At 58.4% G+C, this 19,628-nt stretch overlaps 9 protein-coding genes across 9 annotated transcripts; all 9 read right to left on the bottom strand.

The window, feature by feature from the left end:
- Positions 1 to 106: 106 nt before the first annotated feature.
- On the bottom strand, positions 107 to 511 carry DQ04_02821080 (hypothetical protein; the record flags this gene model as incomplete). Its single annotated transcript, XM_009312256.1, has 1 exon — positions 107 to 511. The coding sequence occupies one exon, from the start codon at positions 509 to 511 to the stop codon at positions 107 to 109; it is 405 nt and encodes a 134-aa protein (XP_009310531.1).
- A 589-nt stretch (positions 512 to 1,100) lies between these two features.
- On the bottom strand, positions 1,101 to 3,227 carry DQ04_02821070 (hypothetical protein; the record flags this gene model as incomplete). Its single annotated transcript, XM_009312255.1, has 1 exon — positions 1,101 to 3,227. One exon carries the CDS (start codon positions 3,225 to 3,227, stop codon positions 1,101 to 1,103), a length of 2,127 nt encoding a protein of 708 aa, XP_009310530.1.
- Positions 3,228 to 3,922: 695 nt separating this feature from the next.
- DQ04_02821060 (hypothetical protein) lies at positions 3,923 to 7,723 on the bottom strand (the record flags this gene model as incomplete). The annotated part of the gene is made up of 1 exon (XM_009312254.1): positions 3,923 to 7,723. One exon carries the CDS (start codon positions 7,721 to 7,723, stop codon positions 3,923 to 3,925), a length of 3,801 nt encoding a protein of 1,266 aa, XP_009310529.1.
- Positions 7,724 to 8,570: 847 nt separating this feature from the next.
- DQ04_02821050 (putative 60S ribosomal protein L23a) lies at positions 8,571 to 9,044 on the bottom strand (the record flags this gene model as incomplete). Its single annotated transcript, XM_009312253.1, has 1 exon — positions 8,571 to 9,044. The coding sequence occupies one exon, from the start codon at positions 9,042 to 9,044 to the stop codon at positions 8,571 to 8,573; it is 474 nt and encodes a 157-aa protein (XP_009310528.1).
- Positions 9,045 to 9,340: 296 nt separating this feature from the next.
- On the bottom strand, positions 9,341 to 9,814 carry DQ04_02821040 (putative 60S ribosomal protein L23a; the record flags this gene model as incomplete). Its single annotated transcript, XM_009312252.1, has 1 exon — positions 9,341 to 9,814. The coding sequence occupies one exon, from the start codon at positions 9,812 to 9,814 to the stop codon at positions 9,341 to 9,343; it is 474 nt and encodes a 157-aa protein (XP_009310527.1).
- A 454-nt stretch (positions 9,815 to 10,268) lies between these two features.
- DQ04_02821030 (putative dUTP diphosphatase) lies at positions 10,269 to 11,150 on the bottom strand (the record flags this gene model as incomplete). Its single annotated transcript, XM_009312251.1, has 1 exon — positions 10,269 to 11,150. One exon carries the CDS (start codon positions 11,148 to 11,150, stop codon positions 10,269 to 10,271), a length of 882 nt encoding a protein of 293 aa, XP_009310526.1.
- Positions 11,151 to 11,489: 339 nt separating this feature from the next.
- On the bottom strand, positions 11,490 to 15,836 carry DQ04_02821020 (hypothetical protein; the record flags this gene model as incomplete). Its single annotated transcript, XM_009312250.1, has 1 exon — positions 11,490 to 15,836. One exon carries the CDS (start codon positions 15,834 to 15,836, stop codon positions 11,490 to 11,492), a length of 4,347 nt encoding a protein of 1,448 aa, XP_009310525.1.
- Positions 15,837 to 16,185: 349 nt separating this feature from the next.
- DQ04_02821010 (Basic immunoglobulin-like variable motif-containing protein) lies at positions 16,186 to 17,535 on the bottom strand (the record flags this gene model as incomplete). The annotated part of the gene is made up of 1 exon (XM_009312249.1): positions 16,186 to 17,535. One exon carries the CDS (start codon positions 17,533 to 17,535, stop codon positions 16,186 to 16,188), a length of 1,350 nt encoding a protein of 449 aa, XP_009310524.1.
- A 944-nt stretch (positions 17,536 to 18,479) lies between these two features.
- On the bottom strand, positions 18,480 to 19,226 carry DQ04_02821000 (hypothetical protein; the record flags this gene model as incomplete). The annotated part of the gene is made up of 1 exon (XM_009312248.1): positions 18,480 to 19,226. One exon carries the CDS (start codon positions 19,224 to 19,226, stop codon positions 18,480 to 18,482), a length of 747 nt encoding a protein of 248 aa, XP_009310523.1.
- Positions 19,227 to 19,628: the final 402 nt, after the last annotated feature.

Here is a 19,628-nt window from a genome sequence, read left to right as displayed (position 1 = left end):
GCCACGTCGATAGCCGCGTTCTCAGAGATGGTGCATACGAAATTTGTCGTCATCAGCACGGAAGTTGTCCGGACATCAGTCTTCATCGAAAAGAGAATGGGCCCGTTCACACCCCATGGCACGTTTCTGGCTCACCCGTCCTTTGTGGTCTACCTCGACAATGTCGTCGATCCGACTTTCGTGCCGGTCCTCCGGTCCCTATTTGTTTCGGCTTATGTCCGATGCGCACAAATTTCTTCTTCTCATCCGTCATAAAGAAAAGGTCGTCAAGCCCGTGGCAGTTCGAAATGGCGGTACACACCACGCGGTCACCAGGGTGCTTCGGAAACGGTGACAACAGGCTGTAGACGAAGCTGCCGGCGGGGTAGCCGTGGTTGTGAAACCCTTCGACGTCAGAGCCGTTACTGTATGGAGCATCTGTGGTGCGCACCGTACCGTCACACAAGCTCACAACAGCCTCACTGGGCGCGTTGAACCGAAGGCCGGGGAGCATGTCCACTAGAACAGGCATTGTGTGCCTTCATCTCGGACAAATCACTCTTGTTTATTGCTCCAGGCAGAGCCAGCAATGCTGAAATGTGGCGATGACTCTGTTTGTAGGTGAGAATGACGCAACTCCCCCTCTTCCTCATCCTTCAAGTACCGCCTGTTCTGTAAGTTGTGCACATTACACTTGTTGTACAAGCTGTATGAGCGGCGGAGCGTAGACTCTTTCGTGGCGGTTTCTAAGATGTACTCTTTGTTATCCTTGGAATGCCTGAACGGCAGTTTGCCCTCGTGTAGAAGTCAACACTGCCCCTTGAACTACGAGTCACCCGTTCAACGCTTCGCAACTGCAAGGCTTTCCTATGTTCGATTCAGGCCCTTGTGAAGCACTGCCATTGATACGTTCTCTTTTCCCTGTGCATATATTGGTACTTACTTGTCGTCTCTGTGTGATGCCTTCTCCTACACGCTTCTGTCGTTACATCTGCTTCTTCCTGACTCTCAAAAGAAGCAGACTAGACAGCGAATGCATGCATGCCTAGATGTATGTGCGCATGTATGTATGACGACGAGCGCACTCAATCCCTTTTTGAGCACAGCAAATGCCTCTCCATTCAGAGAGATTCCAGCTCACCGGGCACAGTGCTGCAGCGCAACGGTGGCAGCAGCAGTGGGCCCCGTGCAAGGCGACAGGCATGGCAGAGGAAGATGCCCTCAGCGGGGTCGCGCTGCACAGGGCAGACGCAGTCCTGGTGGAACAGTAGCAGACACCCCGCACACTCCAGCACCGCATCCGCCTCACGGAGGCGAGGAATGCATGGAACATCATCTAGCAGCTCCGTCACCTCCCTTGACTCCTTTACAGATATCGCCGTTTGATGTTTTCCCCCTCGTCCGCTCTCTCCCTCTCTGTGTTCATCCCTGAGCAGAGAAAGCATTGCAGCCTCGCCTTCCGCGCCGCCAATCAGTGCCGCGCGGCACGCGTCAAGTGGGTAGTCACAACGCACCTCTGTGAGCAGCTCCCGCAGTGTGGGCGAAGAGGTCAGAGGTGCCGAAGTGGATGCACGACCATTTTTATTCCCTGGGGTTGTCGCGTTAGCCAACGCTGTCGTGTTGCTGGCATGGCCTGTAGTCTCTGCCTCCGCCAGCTCACGCGCCTTCCGGTCCAGCCGCCTCGAGATGCACCGCAGGAGATCGTCGCAGAACGAGACGCCGTCAGTTGGAGATGTATCAAGAGATATCCGCTTCATATCGTCCCACAAACGCATCGCCGCGCCATCGTCCGTCATGTCTTCTCCGCGCGCCAGAGCCGAGAGACGCAGTGTGGGTCTTTCCCGCACCAACTCGTCACAGACGGTGCAGCATGCGTCTCGCTGTGCGGCCTTCACAACACTGGTACAGAACGAAAGCAGGGCCTTGTCTGCAAGCGCCCCATGCCCCCCCTGGGCGATTGTCTGCAGCCAGAGGCCCACTACCAACAGCCGTGTCCACAGCAGCTGTGACGTGACCAACTGAAGGGGTCCCGGCAGAAGTGACTGCAATCGTGCCCGCGCGGGATGCAGGAAGTGAGCGGGTGAGCGCAACGATGCAGTACGGCTACCAAGCGCATTGTGGCAGGCAAGAAGGTACGCCGCATCAGGCCGGCCTGCAGACGCATACAGCAGTGCGGCACCATCGGCTGTGGCGTTCGCCTCCTCCATACATGCCAGCGGAGAGTACAGCAGCGGGCTTCGCAGGCACTGCTGGAGTCGGTCGTAGAACACTGCGACACACGCACTCTCAACACTGTCCGCAAAGGCAGTTAAATTCATGGAAAATGCAAAGTATTGCAGCGGCACTACTGTGCCAGATGACGATGATGACGCGGTTGGAATTGCAAGGAGCCCATCATCCATGCCGTCGTCCTCATCGTCATGGTTTTCGCCGTCCTCTGTCGCGGGCAAGGCAGCGCTGCTGCTTTCGTCACCAGCGAGTCCGCTGTTCCTGGTATGCCGACGACCAGACGGCACTGCTGTCCGAAATGTTGTGGATTCTTCCATCTGTTCGATTAGTTTGCCCCCACCAACTTCCTTCTCATACGCGGCAACGACCGCGTAGAGTTTCTTTGTGTTGGGTGTATTCAGCTGAAAGTACGACCATGCCAACTGTCTCGCTAGATCCGGATCTAGTTTGGCCTCATTCGAGTTCTCCTCCTCACGTGGATGTTTCCTCGCACCGCGGTGTGCCGTTATTGATCCTGTTGAAATCCGACTGGTGTTGCGGTTGCCACCGCCACCATCAACGACACCACCCTTCGCTGGAGACACCATTGCATCCTCCGCGTTCGACGCCGGTTGAAGGTAGGCCGTTCGGGCGATGAATTGCTCCACGTCCTTTAGGCGCACCGTCATGGGTAGAGGGGCGCCGAAGCGCAATTCCGGCGATCGTGGCCGCAGTGCACGGCTCCAGTTCGTCACCACTGCCCAGAGTGATGGTTGGCACGATGAGACGGCAGCGAGCACGCAGTACGCCGCATCTTCGGTTTGGTCCACCGCGAGCTTCTCCCCTTTGGCACGGCAAAGACGGTACAGGAGCATTGCACGCTGCCGCAGCACCTTGGACACCGTGCCAATTAGACCTTGCTGCTGCTGTTGTTCCTGATGCGGCGGCGGCGGCGGCTTCTGATGGAGACGCTTTTCACCACTGCAAAGGAGCTGCTGAATAATCGCAACGCACCGGCTCTGCACAACATCATCTTCCATTCGCCTTTCCCACAGCTCTTTCCTATTTCCCTTCGTTGCGGCATTGCCAGAGGAAGTGGAGAAGCAGGCGTAGAAGGAGAAGGAGCGGCAGCAACAGCTCAAGTGAAAGAAATGTGAAAATGAATTGTTCCTCACATCACGCCCACGTCACATCATCTGCTGGTTAGTGAAGGGTCCACCAAATTTGGAGCTTGAAGGTGGCGGTCCACACAGCGCGGGGAAGCACGCATACAACCGCGGCAAGAAACAAGGCAAGGCAGCGAACACACAAACGCAGTGTTGATAGACAGAAACAAAAACGAGGAACAAAACAGATCAAAAAAAAAAAAGAAACAACATGCAGAATCTTGGGGAGGCACAGGTGCGGACAAAATCCGTAAGCATGGCTTGGACTGCATATATACGAGGTCAACGCGGCGGAGCAAACGCGGTAGGAAGTCATTTCCACATTTCTCTTTCTCTCTCCCAGCATTCCATTTTCTCATTGCTACTGTTGTTGTTGTTGTTGTTGTTGTTGTTTTTATTTGGTTTCTTCCTTTAATCCTCGTCTTCCCTCTGTGTTTGCCTGTCTACATATATACACAACGATAGCGTGCTGACAATGATGATGGTAACGATAACCCCAAGTAATCATCAGAACATCTCATTCCATTGGTGTGTCTTCGCGCGCCCCCTCCTGTACTGCACCCCACCGTTCAATACATGGTGCCTGTACTGTTGATGGCGGCACGTGTAGCGGCAGCGGTAGTAGCAGCAGCATCGGGCCCCGTATTCCTGCCGTCCCACGCAGACACCTTACCGGCACTTCTGCGTTCCGGTGACAACGTTGGCGGTTCCGCCACGTCTGCATAATTCCCTCTGCTATTTTTTGTGTTTGACTTGCTGTTGGGCGTGTTACGCGCGCTCTTGGACGCCTCTGACTTCTTGAAATCGTAGCGTAGCTGCTCCAGTGCGGCCAGGTGGTGGTCCACCCAGCCATCGTCGGCGAGGCGAAGGCGCGATGTGCGTGGCGTCGTGCCACCTTCGAGCTCCTGTCGTCTCTGCTGGCGCCCCTGTGAGCGTTGCCGGGATTCACTCGTCTGTCTGTTGTCGTGGGTGTTGCTGGAAAGATCGAGGGATAATGCAGTGGGCGCGTAGGTGTCTCCAAAAACGGGGCGTGCTGCACCAGGCGAACGGTTGCTTGTAGTGCCTGATCGCGTAGTGTTTCCGCCCTGACTTCGACCAAGTGGGGTATCGCGTGAATTATCCAGTGGCAATGAGTCATAGCTATCATCATGCATCCGTATCACTTGCACATTGCCGCCGTTATGTTCCTCCCTTGTTGGGCCACTACGTACATGCTGAGGAAGTGTTCCTGTCCCCTTGGACGTCAGTGATTGCATTGGTGGTGTTCCTACTGTCCCTGTCACTGGTATTGTCTTTGGTGGAGTCATCAGGGTTGCTGTTTTTGTTGTTGCTGATGTGTTTGCTTCAAGCGTCGGTGTTGCCTCCCTGGTGCCTTTGACGTAAAGTGAAGGGGTGTAACGCGGCGACTTACCCCTTGTCATGTTGCAGGGCGACTGACTTGCCACTGGGCCGGGGCTGTAGGCGGTGTTCATGTTCTTCGAATGGCGTGGGGAGATTGAGGCATGGAGCTGGGCTGGCGAATCGCCGCGTGATGCGGCCGACCGCAATGCCGCCACTTTGCTCCACGCGTTTACTCCTGGGCTGTTGCTCGACTGCGGCGGCGTTACCATTAGCGTCGGTCGCGGCGGTGTTTTGTAGCTGGTTGATAACATTAAAGACGAGGTGTCGTCCACAACGCGCATAAGCGGTGAGACGTCCGGCGATAGCAGCGCGGACGTCGTCTGTCCTCCAAAAGGCGTTCGCCTGCGGCCTCGTGTTGGAGTTAGGCGCTGTAGTGGCACCTCATTCGCAGCAGCAGCAGCAGCAGCAGAGGACCCGGCATTCGCCGACGGCACTCGCATATTTGCGCGTTCCTTCGCCAGGGAGGATGCGGTGGGAGCAGTAAGTGAGGCTAAGGCTGACGGCGAATCCACACGGCAGGTCGGCAGGCGACTCGAGGCTCCTGGCGAGGTGCTTTTCTGTCGGCATGTGCTGCTGACTCTGGCGTTTGTCGCCGCGGAGCCCACACCCTCGCGGGCCAACGATTGGCCCATTGCCCTCCAGTTTGAATGCAGCATCGATAAGGAGTAGGACGAGGCCACGGCACGCCGCGACGCACCCTCCGATGTAGCCCTTGGGCCGCCCTGGTGCGGTGTCGCATCCATTGTCCGCCTCCCTCTGCTTGGCAGCCCGGGAGAGGAGCGCGACATCGACGACCCCATCGCAGTATTAGAAGCCATAGTATTAGCAGCTGCAGAGGCCCCAGTGGCAGCAGCAGCAGCAGTAGTAGTACCAACAGAAGGCGAATCGCCCTTTGAGAAACGAAGGAGACCATAAAGTGGGCGCGTCCTATCCGCCGTCACGGCATCGGCACCTACTGAGCGCCGATTGTTTCTCTGAGACGGCTTCCTAGCCGGCGACGACCCTGAGGGCGTGGACGATCCTCCTCCTCCTCCTGCGTTCGCTGTTGCAGATGCCTGAGAACGGGGCGTCTGTAACAATGACCGCCGAAGGCGGTCAAAACCTTCCTTTCCCACTGGTAAACGATCTAACCGCTCGGCCGTCAACTCGTACAGCACGAGGAAGCGGTTCAGTTTCTCCTCCCTCTCACTGAGTATACGTTCCCGCTCCTGTAGCTTCGCCAGCTGGGCTTCCTCACGCCCCGTGGACGCAGGTGTTGGCAGGCGACGGCCTCTCTCGCTGTCGTTCGTCCCAGCCTCAGTGTAGCTGTTACTCCAGTTCTTGGCCCCGGTGTTATTGCAGCTGCTCTTGTCGAAGTTGGCCATGGCGAGTTGTGCATCGCGCTCCTGCACTATTACCCGGAGCAGCCAAAGATGACTGCGCAGTCGTATAGCCTGTAGCTGAGCGAAGCGGTGCGCCGGCGTCTCAAGCACTGCTGCTGCTGCTGCCGCTGCTGCTTCTGCACAGCCGGCCCCATCCACGGCGGCAATGCGCTCCGCAACGAACAGCAGCTCCGCACAGCTCATTTCTCCGTATGCCCCACGCCGCCGCTTCGCTGCCTCGACAACAGCAACAAGAATGCGACCAACCGCCGCAGTGTCTTTGCGCTGCGCGGTTGCCCTTACGTTGACACCAATGGCGGGGTCACGTGGTAACTCATCGAATAGCGAGCGCGGCAGTGTAGCGAGTGTGAAGAAGGCGTGATGCGCGGGTGTAGTGTCGGTGATGGCCCAGCGTCGCTCACCCGCAGCCGTCCACGCCGCGAGCTGCTGCCCAATCGGCACCGCCCGTGACTGTCCCCGCCAGTTTGTCTCACCCGCTGCTGGATTACTAATAGAGGCAGTGTTGCCGCTGATGTTGTCATCACTGGGGAGGGAGAAGCAAATCACATCCTCTGCCGACAGTTCCCCGCGGTAATGAAAGCCAGCTGCGTGTGCCACCGTCAGTGCCGACACCAACGAGCCAAGAAGACGCCATAGAATGTCGTCGCTCCAGCGTGAAAAGGGGTCCCCTCCACTACCTTCTTTTCCTCTTCCAGTCATTGTTGCTGTTGCGCCTCCACCACTGCTGCTGACAGAAGGGGGCAGACGGCCCTCGAGGTACGCCGCAAGTGTAAGACCGCACCTCGTACGATCGTCAACACGCTGTGCGTTGTGAGCGGGTGCAGCGGCCCCACAGACACCAACTGCAGTGGCGACAGCAGCAAACCGCTCCATCAGCGGCGCTCCTGCTGTCTTTGCATACGCAGCTCCAGCACTGCCCTCAGTTCTAACAACACCGCCATCATTACCATTACGCAATACATTTTGTTGAGGGAATCCGTAAAAAAAACAGTACGGCACAACGCGCACTTCTGACGCTGACGACGACGTGGCGTGGTTCCGTGCTGCATTTGCTCCGCCTCCTGGTTTAGTTGGTGTCTCCTCATCCGGCAGCGCCGAGGCCACCGAGACCAGCGACGGCAGCGAAAATGCAGCTGTGACGAACGCTGTTGGCTCCAGTGGGTAGACAATTTGGGAGAGGCAATCCACGTCAGAGGCGGCGCCGTCGGCAGCAACAGCAGTGCGCTTCCGCTGACGTGGCTGCTTCACCAGAAGCCACTCCGCGGCGCGCCGTAGCCGACGGCAGAGTCGGCAGTACGCCTCACACTGCATGAGGAATTTCGCGTGGAACGTCTCAGAGCCGTTGATGGGCATCACGCGCATGACACTCATGTCATTTCCCTCGTCGCCCTCGCAGGGTGGGCGTTGCGGGGAAGTCGTAGGCGACGCAAGTGCGTACATAAACGCCTCGTGGTCGGCATCGCTGCCGCTGCCCCGTGATTGTGGCGGCTGCGACCGTGTTGTTGGCTGGCGCAGAATGGATGCGGGGACATTGACTAAAAACGTGGACTCAGTCTCAAACGCATGAATAATTGACAGACGATTCATCACCAGGAAGCACACCAGCACGTATTTGCTTCACCCCGCTCAGCCACTTTGTGTCCTGCNAGGTCAATAAAAAGAAAGCAAAAAATATTGGCCTTGCTCCTTCTATGCAGTGGAATGTTCACACCTGTAGCGCACGCCCTCTATGAATGCGCAACGCACGCGTCTCGGCTCCGTTTTCTTGCTTGGCGCAAATGCCTTGATGCTTCTCTGTGTATATAAAATAGATGAGATGATTATTCCTCTCTCTCTCTCTCTCTCTCTCTCTCTGTGTGTGTGTGTGTATGTCTGTGCGTCTGTCAAGCTCGTTCGCTTTGTGTGAGAAGGTTTTTTCCCCTTCTTTTTCTTTCCCTTTTTTTTTCTGTCTTTCCTTCGTTCGTTCCTTCGTTCAACGTGGCGGCTGCACGAAGACGCTCACACAGACGCCAGTAGATGGACGCGACGCGCGAGAGGTGAGAGAGAGAGTGAAGGGTGGAGGCCGCTGCCCTCGTCGCCCCGCTAGCGATCAACAAGAATGCACCAGATCTTAGGCAGCAGCGTGTGGCCGACAAGAAGAAGAGGAAGAGGAAGAGAGGAGCAAAAGAAACAGATACATGTCTCTGGGTAGCGCAGTAAGCGTGGCACTGGTCACAGCATATAGGCCACAAACAGCAGAGCAAACAGCACCTCTGCTTTCTTTTTTTCTTGCTTTTAGGTTTCGGAAATAAATAAGAAACGCCGAGGCGAAAAGGAAACGGCACGTTGGCTTTCTTTCATCAACGATCCGGCTCCGGCAGAACCCCTACGGCTCTTCGCAGGCATACACCGAACGCCGATGAGATAAAAGGGACTTTTTTTCCTTCATCCGTTCTTACAAGAGACCCATCTTGTTGGCCGTCTCCAGCGCGTCGTGCGAGGCGGAGAGACGGATGTACGCCTTCTTGAGGCCGTCCGGCCGGATCAGCGTGTTGACCTTCACCGCCTTCACCTGGTACAGCTTGCGGATCGCCTTCTTGATCTCCGTCTTGTTCGCGTGCGAGTCCACGATGAAGGTCAGCGTGTTGTTCTCCTCGATCTTCTTCATCGCCTTGTCCGTGGTCATCGGGTACCGGATCACGCGGAACGCGTCCCACTTGTTGGGGATGGCGCTCACGTTGCTGCTGGGCCTCACCATCGCCGGCTTGCGGTACGTGTGTGGGCGACGGAACTGCGGGCGGGTGTACGCCTTGCGCTTCGTCACCTTCACCACCTTCGTCGCCTTTGCGGGGGCCGAGGCATTCTTCTTGGCGGCCTTCGTGGGCGCAGCAGCCTTCTTCGCAGGAGCAGCAGCAGCCTTGGCGGGCATCGTTGTGGTCGTCGTGTGAAAGAAAAGCCTGTGTTATAAATGCGTGTGTGAGGGAGAGTGTAAATGGAAGGAACAGTGAAGGTAGAGCAAAGAGGAGAGAGGGAAATAAACAAGGGGGGTGGGAGGCATATATATATATATATATATGCAGCCACCTCCCACAGCAAACCAAACGCCTCCTGCAAGAATGGAGAGGGGCATTCATTCAAGTGTAGTTTTGTTTTATATATTTCTGTTTTTTTTTTCTTATGTGCTCTTCATTAAGCGATGGGGAAGTCTTTTTCCTTCATCCGTTCTTACAAGAGACCCATCTTGTTGGCCGTCTCCAGCGCGTCGTGCGAGGCGGAGAGACGGATGTACGCCTTCTTGAGGCCGTCCGGCCGGATCAGCGTGTTGACCTTCACCGCCTTCACCTGGTACAGCTTGCGGATTGCCTTCTTGATCTCCGTCTTGTTCGCGTGCGAGTCCACGATGAAGGTCAGCGTGTTGTTCTCCTCGATCTTCTTCATCGCCTTGTCCGTGGTCATCGGGTACCGGATCACGCGGAACGCGTCCCACTTGTTGGGGATGGCGCTCACGTTGCTGCTGGGCCTCACCATCGCCGGCTTGCGGTACGTGTGTGGGCGACGGAACTGCGGGCGCGTGTACGCCTTGCGCTTCGTCACCTTCACCACCTTCGTCGCCTTTGCGGGGGCCGAGGCATTCTTCTTGGCGGCCTTCGTGGGCGCAGCAGTCTTCTTCGCAGGAGCAGCAGCAGCCTTGGCGGGCATCGTTGTTGTTGTTGCTGTTAGCTGTTGAAAATGTGACGTTGTGGTTAGTGGTGAAAAGGGGGGGGGGGAAATAATTGCGGGTGAGAGGGTCCAGGCTGCTGTGAAGGCATCGTGTGAGCAAAACAGTACTGTGACAATACGGCACGGCAGTGCTTGTGGCCGCGCAGGAGTCCTAGACACCCGTCCTCGGCGCCCTCCCTCGGGAGCACAGAGGCACACAGATGCACGCATAGAAGTGTACCTGGGGCTTGGGAGAAAAAGGTCCCTCAGGCCATTGCTCTGTTGACGACAAAAAAAAAAAAAAAAACAGTGGCTTGTTATCGTGTTTCCACCTCATTATCTAGCAATGTATGCATCTTCTTTTCCCCGTCCCCCTCCCTTAGTTCTTTCCTCTCATTTATACTCCAACTGTTTTCTGATCTATGGGTCTTGTAATGGCGTCGGTCGCCACTCTTTACGCGCTTGGCGCCGTGGTGCCACCATTCTTCACCTCTTCGGTTGACTTGAGCCAATGGCTGATGTTCAGTTGTTTCTCCTTGGGCGTGCCAAAGGCATCAAACACGCGGTGCATGATTGCCTCCCACGTTTCCTGGTAGCAGCCCTCGCTCAGCACATCCTCCACCGAGTACGGCGCAATGCACTCATGCAGCAACTCGTTGTCCTCGACACCGCCACGGACCTTTACATACGTGCCATCCTTGTAGCCCTTCATCTGGCGAATGCTGTTCAGCGTGTGCTTCGCCACGTAGTACGCGACGAGGTTGAAGCCGAGGTCTTCCGCCGCCTTTATGATGGCCTCCGTGATGAGGTCGAAGCGGTGAGCATTCGACAGCTGGATGATGTTACGGAAGCTTGCCACCGCATTGTCAGTGTTGGTGAGCGGGAAGAACATAACACCCTGCAGTGCACCCTCTGTTGCGGTTTCTGCGTCTGCTGCTGTTGGTGGGCAGCAGAGGCGACACAACTCCTTCGGCGACCTGTTGTCCACCTCGTTGCGCAGCCGCGCCTCGCTGGAGCGCATCTGCATCTCCCCCGAGAGGGAGAAGTGCAAAATGTCGGTGAGCTCAATCTTCACATTCTGCAGGTCCGGCTGAGCCTTGACATTCTTCCACCACTTCCACGGGTACGAGTCCAACAGCTCCGCACTCTCCATCGTGATGGCGAGCGCCCAGTCGTCTGGGCGACGCACCTGCCGCCAGTTCGCGTCGACCATCGCGTTAAGGCCGTCCTGCAGCTCTGCAAGGGAGGAGAGAATGGTGGGCGACAGACAGACGCTACGCAGCCGCTTCATCGCACCGACTGCAACTTGTGTGGTACTGTAGTTTGATGTCTTCATAGTGTTGTGTATGGGTGTATTGTGTTGAATACATGTGGGAAGAGGAAGGGCGGGGAAGAGAATTGCATCAACTGTGCCCTGCACGGCGCAAAGAGTGAGCGAATGATGCAGACGCCCCAAACAGGAGTCACATCGCAAAGTGCTCATACAAGCCCAACGGACCGTGTCCACTGTACGCTTTCTGCCGTTGTTGTTGTTGTTGTTTTGACTCTCTACACTGCACGTGAAGCACGCCTCTGCTCCGACGCTTTTTTTTTCTTTTCACTTCTTCTTCCCTTCCTGCTGACTGCTGCTGCTGTTGTTGTTAGCCGAACCCTTCTCACCGTTGTTCCGCCACTCTCAGAGCAACGGCGCCACGTAATGCAGGAGCATGGCGCGCACCTGTAACAGCGTCACAGGGCCCACGCCTGATGACCCGGTTTTCTCCGCCGCTGTTGCTCGTTTTGTGGAGCTCCGCCCTCTTGTGCGACTCGGGCTGCCGCCGCTGCTGCTGCTGCTGCTGGTAGACCCATCGTCTTCTTCCTCGTCTTCATCCTCCTCATCTTCATCAGTGTCGCTCAGCCCCACTTTCCCAGCGAAGTCGGCCAAATTGACAGCGCCCATCACCTTCTCCACGCGTTCCCGAGTAACGTCGGAGATAATTGCCGGCATCGCCCTCGGCTCCTGCAGAGAGGCGAAGAAGGAATCAATCAGGTCCAGCAGCAACATGCTGGGGTCGCCAATACCGGCACCACTGCTGTTGCTGCTGTTAGAGTTCACTGCAGCTGCTGGGCTCTTGGATGTGGCGGATAGAGTCTTGTCGCTCGCCGCCCTCTGCTGCTGCTGTTGTTGGTGTTTGCCGCTGCTGCTGTTGCTGCCTTGGCTTCTCCACGCACCCAATCCCTTCGCCGCCGATGCCGCGGTCGACGATGCGGCGTTCAAAGGGAATGCCAAACCCTCCGCGTCAAAGTCGGGCTTTTGCTGCTGCTGTTGCTGTTGTGCCTCGCCAGTCGTCGAAGCACAAGTTAACCACTGCAGAATCACCATGGCCGGTGCGCCATCAACGTTGCCATTTCGGTTCGTCATCGCCGGTCGCCCCGACGCCGTTTTCGTCTTCGCGCTGCCGACGAAGAGCGGTGACCACATGTGCACAAACAACGCAAAGAAAAAGACCTGCTCTCTCAGAATGCTCTCCGACTGGCGCCACTTCTCCAGGGGTAGCCCATACACCGCGTCCCACGTCTCGGCGCGGCACAAGACATCACGGAGCAGACGCACTATGATGAACTGCAGGAGCGCCACGGCACTCGTGTAATTCCCGCCGCCCGTCGCCAGCACCGCGATGACAGACTCCTCCTGCGGCGACGCGCAGTCACGCAGTGGGAACGGCGTCGCAGCAGGAGCTGAAGGAATGGGGCTCGTCGGATGTGAAGAAGACCACCGCTCATTCAAAACGTGACTCGGCACAAGGAGGCGCTCCTGGAAAAAGGCCAGCGCATTGAGTGAGATCTGCGCACACCAGTGAAAGAGGAACAGCTCGTCGTTGCGGTCAAAGGTGCCACCAATGGGGAACTGTGGGTAGTTGCCGAGCACGCTGCGCAGGCACCACACCGGTGACGGCGGCGGCGGCGACGGCGCACACAGCAGCGCGGCCGCAGGTGCGCCGGCGGGGTGGGCAATGAATCGACTGCGCACAATATCAAACAGAAACGGCACCATGCGCATTTCGTTGACTTCGCCTGCCCGCAGCAGTTGCGCGGCAGCGTCACGCAAGCCCTTCGCACTCGCCACGTAACTTGCCGCAGACGATGCCGCTGTGGCAGCGGAAGTGGTCCCATTCACTTTTGCGGTGCTCATGCTCGCTGCACTCGGTGCCGTTGCTGTTGCCGCTGCTGCTGGCGGTGGCGGTGGCGTGGTGATCGAGTCGCCTTCGCAGCAGAGGAGCGCGGCGTCGCCAACGAGGAGGTCGCGTGCGGCCTCAGCATTCTGCGTAACGGCCAGCGTGGCGGCCATCCACCCCTGCACGACGCGCGGCAACACACGACGCAGCTCCTCGAGATACTGCACGCGGAACGCCAGCGCTGGGTCGCGCAGCATCTGCGACAGCGCGCCGCCGCGCGAGAGAAACGCTACCCACACGGACGCACTCAGCACGTCGGCGAGCAGCAGCTGCAGCGCGTTTAGCACCCACCGCGGTGAGGGGGAAACCGACGACGTTCCGTCACTACTAGCGCGGAGAAACTGGCGGTGCATGTTGTTGAATTCCGCGGAACGCAGGAACAACACCAGCGCCTGACGCTGCCGAAGTGCGGTGCGCAGGAAGGCGAGGAAGAGGCGCTGCAGCGTCACATCGAGCGACTCCGTCACAACGGCGTTGGAGAGGAGGAACGAGACGCACTCCACTTGGTTCTCCCGCAGCTCAGCCGCCGCCTGCTGCTGCTCTGCGTGTTCGAGTGGCAATGCATCGTGCCCTGTCATGGCCGCGACGAAGCGGATCACAGAGGAGAGAAGAAGGCCGTGGACACGCGTGCAACCGTTGGCATAGCGCAGAAAGGTGTATTGCTCGGGCTGCAGCAGCAATGGCGGTGGGGATGCCACCACCGTGTTCTTGTTGCTGTTACTGTTGCTGCTGGTGGTGTTGGTGTTAGTGTTGTTCGGCGGGGTGAAGAGGCGCGAGGAGGCCGGCGCGAGGAGGAGCTCCAGCAGCAGCGCATACGAAGTACGGGGTAGGCGCTTGAGCCGCTCCTGAAGCTCGCGGCAGCCACGATTGTTCTTCCGCGCCACTGCGTCGCACATCCCCGCGCTGTATGCGGCGTCGCGGCCTTCGTACATGTGACACACGTCGCGGATGAGATGTTCAACCATCGCCCTTCCGGTGCTCTCAAGGCGGCGGTCGGTGCAGCCGCAGAAGTCCGCCTGCAGGTACACGAGGCTTGGTGTCAGCAGCCGAAGCAGGTGCGTGTCGCAGCCCGCGTAGCCAAACTCGTCCATGCGCCGCAGTGTGCGTATCGCGTCGGCTGCCATCACGACGGCTCGGCGGAACCGCGACGGGTCGCCGCCCTCGGCACCGGTGCCGTAACTCAACGCGCGGGCCTCCAGCACCTCGTGCGCGAGTTTGTCGATGCGGTCGTGCACCCAAAGGACAGCCGCCGAGCTCGGCGGTATCTTCAACGCCGCGGACTGACCCTTGCCGCTACCACCGTCACTCTCGCCTTTGTTGTTGTTGTTGTTGTTGCCGCCACGCGGTGTCCTCTCGGCAATCTTGGTCCTCTTTGTCTCCCCCTCCGCTTCTTCCGTCGGCCCTGCCGCGTCACCCCCAGCAGAAGCAGCAGCAACGACGGTGGAACGCCACAAGTTTTGCTGCCGCTTCAGCACCTCCTGCACTGCACTGACGAGAAAGTCGCTGGCGATGAGTGCGCCGCTGTGCGGGTCTATGCGCAGTTGCAGTTTATCCATCTCCGAATCCACCCACACGGCATGGAGACGAAAGAACGTCCGCGACCCGCTGCTCACCCTGCCAAAGCGCAACAGCAGCTGGATGAGCGGGATGTGCAGACTCTCGCTGTACATCAGCGGCATTGGCACACGATGCAGGTGCGCCCTAATGGCACGCACCAGCACCTCCTCCAGTGTGAGCAGCAACGGCAGGCAGCCCTTTGCTGTCGCCTCGGCCTCCATGCCGCGCAGCAGCTCCGCCGCCTCAAGGAAGCGCCTCTCCGCAATCACCTGAAGCACCTCCTCCCTTAGCACCTCCGCAAAGACGGTGATGTCCTGCGAGGTAGGCATTCCACGGCTCTGCTCGGCCTCCAACCACGCCAGCTGGTGGCGCTGCAACGAGGCCGTCACGCCGCTGCTGCTTCTGCTGCCACCGCCTCTCAGTGTCGTTTCGCGCCACAATCGCACCGACGGCGTGTTCAACGAGCGCGTGGTAGCCAGGAGCTGTACACCATCGCTGTTGGTGGTTTGGGCAACAACGTCATCCGCAGAGCCCTGCCGCCGCACCAAACGTGTCGCGATGAGACTCGGACGCGAGCGTCCTTTAAGGGCACCTCCACTAGCAGCGGCAGGGTCCCTACCGCCGCTGGCACTGCCCAGCAGTGATAAGCCGAACGTTGACGTGTTCACGCCACCGGCACCACCACTGCTGCTAATGGCGCTGTTACCGTCGCCGTACGTGCTGAACTTGCTAATGGCAGAGATTGCCGCCTTGGTTCCCTGGACGCGCCCCTTCAGAGTTTCCACCAGCTGACTCGCACGGCTTACATCACGGAAGAGCTGCAGGAAGTCCGTGGCGTGAGCGAAAACGGCGGCGTGCAGGCGTCGCGTCGCGATGTTGTGGTCTTCCGAGAGCTCCTGGTCCAGTTTGAGGAAGTTCGACCTGGTCTCGCCAATCAGCTCCGCCAGGAGATCGTCCTTGTCAAACGGCGCAGCAGCAGCGGAGGTGTCAGCATAGCGCGCCTTGATCAAACCCTCACGCTCCTCCACCCGCTCCTCCGCCTTTTGTCGCTGCTCTGAGCGGTGGAGCATCTTCTCCAGCAGCCGCGCCGCATCTGTTGCGAAGGCAGAAGTGCGGCTGGGGCCGCCGCCAGCAGCAGGAGCGCCACCAGAGCCACTAGTGTTGTGCTCACTGCCGCCTTGCTCCGCGGCCGCGTTAGCTTGACGGCGACGCGCGCGGGCAGCACGCACTTCAGGTCTGCGTGGGCGCATTTATCCAAGCAACCGACTCTGCGGCTGTCGCCGCTCAGCAAGAGGAAGATAATGAAAATGAAAGATCGCTTTCCTGTACTTTGCTTGGATCCGAATCAACCTGCGTGCGTGAGAGTACGCCAACTCCTCCTCCTCCTCCTCTCTAAAAGCAAAGGAAAAGAAAGAAGCAAGATAAAGGGACAGAAACGACCAAGAGAAGAGGAAATGATTCGTGCTACTCCCCCCCTCCATCTCTCTCTCTCTCTCTCTCGTTCAGACATTCGGCCCCAGCATTCAGCACCCAAGCACACACAGACGCGTGCATCACATATGGCACCGCCAAGGCTGCAGATCTGGACTGGCATCTATTCTACTCTGAATCCTCAGCGTCGCTCGCGTCATCATCGTCTCCACTGCTACTGCTGCTGCTGCTGCTAGAAGGATTCTCGTACCGTTCCGGGTGCTCCTCCACCTCATCGCTGCGGAAACACAACAGGCAGTGCAAATTGCCGCCACCTGTCTTCTTCTTTTCACTGCTAGTCGTCGCCGCCGCCGCCGCCACAGCCGTGTCAGTGGCCTCGCTCGTTGCAAACGGCTCTTCCAAGAGAGTCGTTGGCATTTGCGGCGACAGTGAGACGGTCGCGTCCACTTTCTCCACCCCCTGCTGCTGCTGCTGCTGCTGACACTGCTTCTGTGGTTGCTCTTCCTGTCGCCGTATATCCTCCTCACTGAGGTTATTGTTGTTGTTCTTGTCGGCATTCCTCTTCTTCTTGGGGGCGCGTGTCTGGATGCCCAACTCCGGGCGGCGTATGTTGTAGAATTGCGGGGAGCGGCACATGAGGTCCTTCACGATCTCGCTCCAGCGCCGCGCGTACATCGCGTCGTGGCGGCCGCGACTCACCTCCCCAATGAAGACGGTCGTCTCGCTGTCCTCCTCAGGCACGTCCTTCGCGTAGAAGTCCGTCTGCGCGCGCGGGATCTCCTGGTACCCGATGGGCACCATGTAGTGGTTGTGGCAGTGGTACACCACGGCCGCATGCGGGTCGCGCAGCACACGCTTCAGCTCCTGCAACGCCTCCTCCGCGCTGCTGCTGGTGCGGCCGCGGCCCTGCGGTTTGTACAGCACGTACGCCCTGCCGCTCACGCCGAAGTGACGGTTGATGGCGTGGAACCAGCGGAAGAGCGTGCGGTTGCCGGTAAACGGACCCCACGCGATCTCGTCAAAGGGCGGCGCGAAGCCGAGGATCGACATGATCTCCTCCTGCGCGACAGGTGGGCGGTTGGCGCCGACAGCGGCCTCGCCGATGCGGGTGTAGAGGTAGTTCCACACCGACGTGAGCGAGGAGACGCCGCAGCTGCGTGGGTACTGCTTCGTCACCGCCAGCAGCCGCGGCAGCCGCAGGCACATTCGATGCTCGAGGTCTGCGCGTGTCGTCGCGAGGCCAGTGGGGACGAGGCTGCTGACGTCCGCCAGGCCGTCCACACAGACGACTGGCAGGTGGCGGTTACCCTCGCTGTCTACCGCCTCCCGCTGCCCCTCGCCGACGCCCCCGCACAGCTGCTGCCGCAGACGGCTGGCGATGACGGCGTCGCGCTCCTTCTTAGTGATCTTGCGCCGCATCTTCGGCAACGTGAAGTCGATGCCCCATGCCTCGCCGCCCTTGGGGGGCGCCCGCACGGCGTCAGTGGGTGAGGCAGTCGGACTGGGAGTCGGCTCCATGCGTCCACCCTTCGCCTAGCCCTCAAGACGCTGGTGGCTCGCTGGGAAGAGACACCGCGTGTGCGTAGGTATGTGTACGACTGTACCTATAAATGTAAGTATATATATATATATATATATTTATTTATGCTTTTACTTACTTATGCGTGTCTGGGGGCGTGGTCGCCGCCGCGGCTCCTTCACCCATGGAGGCAAATGGAAGAGACAAGCACCCGCGTGATCACGACGAAACGGCAGGAGGAGCGCGCCAGTCCTCGCAGCACCCCACACACCCTCAGCTGAGGGTCCCGAGCAGGCGAGCGTCAGAGCGGGGAAAAATAAGTAATGGTATACCTGTCAATGGTGTGTAAGAGTTATAGGGAGGAAGGGAGCCCCCACTGGAAGGACATGCAGCGGCAACTCATACATGTTTCCCCGCGTGTTGCGCGTTGCTGCTGGTGCCGCTGCTGCAACGCCGAGGCGTAACTCAGCGCGCACACCACTCCCGCATGCAAATAAGTCCCTCACCACAGCCGTTCACTTGACACGAGAGCAGTGGCCCTCTCCCTCAGAAGCACTAACTCCCACACACACGCGCGTTCTCCCTCTCTCTATCTCTCCGTCTCTGTGTGTTTTTCTCTCGTTCTTGCATTCTCGTCCTCTTTGCTCTTGATTGCCCACCGCCCAGCCCCGTTGCCATAATTGGAGGTTCGGGTTTTATTGCCTCCCTCCCGTCATGCCCCGCCTCTCTCTCTCCCCCCACGTGAATCCCCATCAACATCACCACTACAGTAACAATTCTCACGGTCCATCATCGAGCTGGTCGCTTTTCCATCTCTCGGAGAAGTCCATTGTATATCTCCTTCGCTCATTCTTTTGCTTTTTTTTTTTACTTCTCAATGGTGTTATTGCCTGATACAACGTCCGCATCATACCCCACGGTCCTCACTACTACGCTCGTTTCCTTACAATGGGCAGTTTGTCGCCTTCACCGACGGTGGGCGGTCCAGCTCCATGTCTCGCATTAGCGCCTCGTAGTCCTCCACATTCATTGTTGCACGCCAGTACGCCTTGTGCACCGACTGACGGAAAAGTGCGTACCTGTGATCGCACCAGTACAGCGTCCGCAGTTTCCACACATCTGGGGTCCAGATGAGAACGATGCCGGCGGCGCAGACGCAGGGAACCCACCAGCGCTGAATGAGCGGCACCCACCCAGGGTGTCGCTGCTTGAAGATCCAGGTGTTCATCTTTTGCTGCTTCTGGCCACTTGTCATTCCCGCCGTCGCTGCGGTCATGCGTTCCAGACGCACATGTTCCTTCATGGCACCAGCAGCAGCACCAGCAGCTGCAGTACCGGTTGCAGCACCGCCAAGCTCGTTGTGGCTGCATTGTGTCTGGCTCTCCATCTGGTCAGCCGAAGCGGCCCACCGCTTGCCGAAGTACGGCACCCTCGTCCACCAGCTGCGCGCGTAGGCCTCCATCGCCTGCGCGTTGGCTATGTCGTACGCCATAATTTCTTGCTGGATCTCGCCCAGGAACGCCTCTGCCGCCTGCAGCGAGGCGGCGTCGCTACTGCCAGGCGCCGGGCCGTCCTTTGGGAGGCCGAGGATGAAGTTGCGCGTTGCCTCACCGGCCGCAGACTCGAGTCCCACGCCCGTAGCAGCACTAGTGCCGCCGCTGCTGCTGCCGCTGCTGCTTCGGCTCGCCATTGCTTGTGCTGAGAAGTAACACAACGCAACTAATACAANACTAGTGCCGCCGCTGCTGCTGCCGCTGCTGCTTCGGCTCGCCATTGCTTGTGCTGAGAAGTAACACAACGCAACTAATACAATTGATGTGGCGCAAGGCCAGCAAACACAGACACACCGACAGACACTTCTGTCGGACAAGAACAGAGGAAGGGGGGAAAGAAGAGATGCCGGTGCGGCGACGGTGGAGCTGGCTGTGCCATTCCACGCGGAGGGTCGAGAGAGAGAGAGAGCGTGAGAATAAAAACAAAAGAGGACTCGCTCTTTGTTGGCGACACGCAGGGATAGGCTGAGAAGCATAAATAAGAAAGGATCAACTGTACAATCGCTGTTGTATTGTGTGTTTTGTAACTGTTTTTTTTT

This window comes from Trypanosoma grayi (genome assembly GCF_000691245.1).
Source record: "Trypanosoma grayi strain ANR4 Tgr_282_V1, whole genome shotgun sequence".
NCBI lineage: Eukaryota > Euglenozoa > Kinetoplastea > Trypanosomatida > Trypanosomatidae > Trypanosoma > Trypanosoma grayi.
Note: the sequence above shows the minus strand (reverse complement) of the source record. Positions and strands in the feature narration are given on the sequence as shown.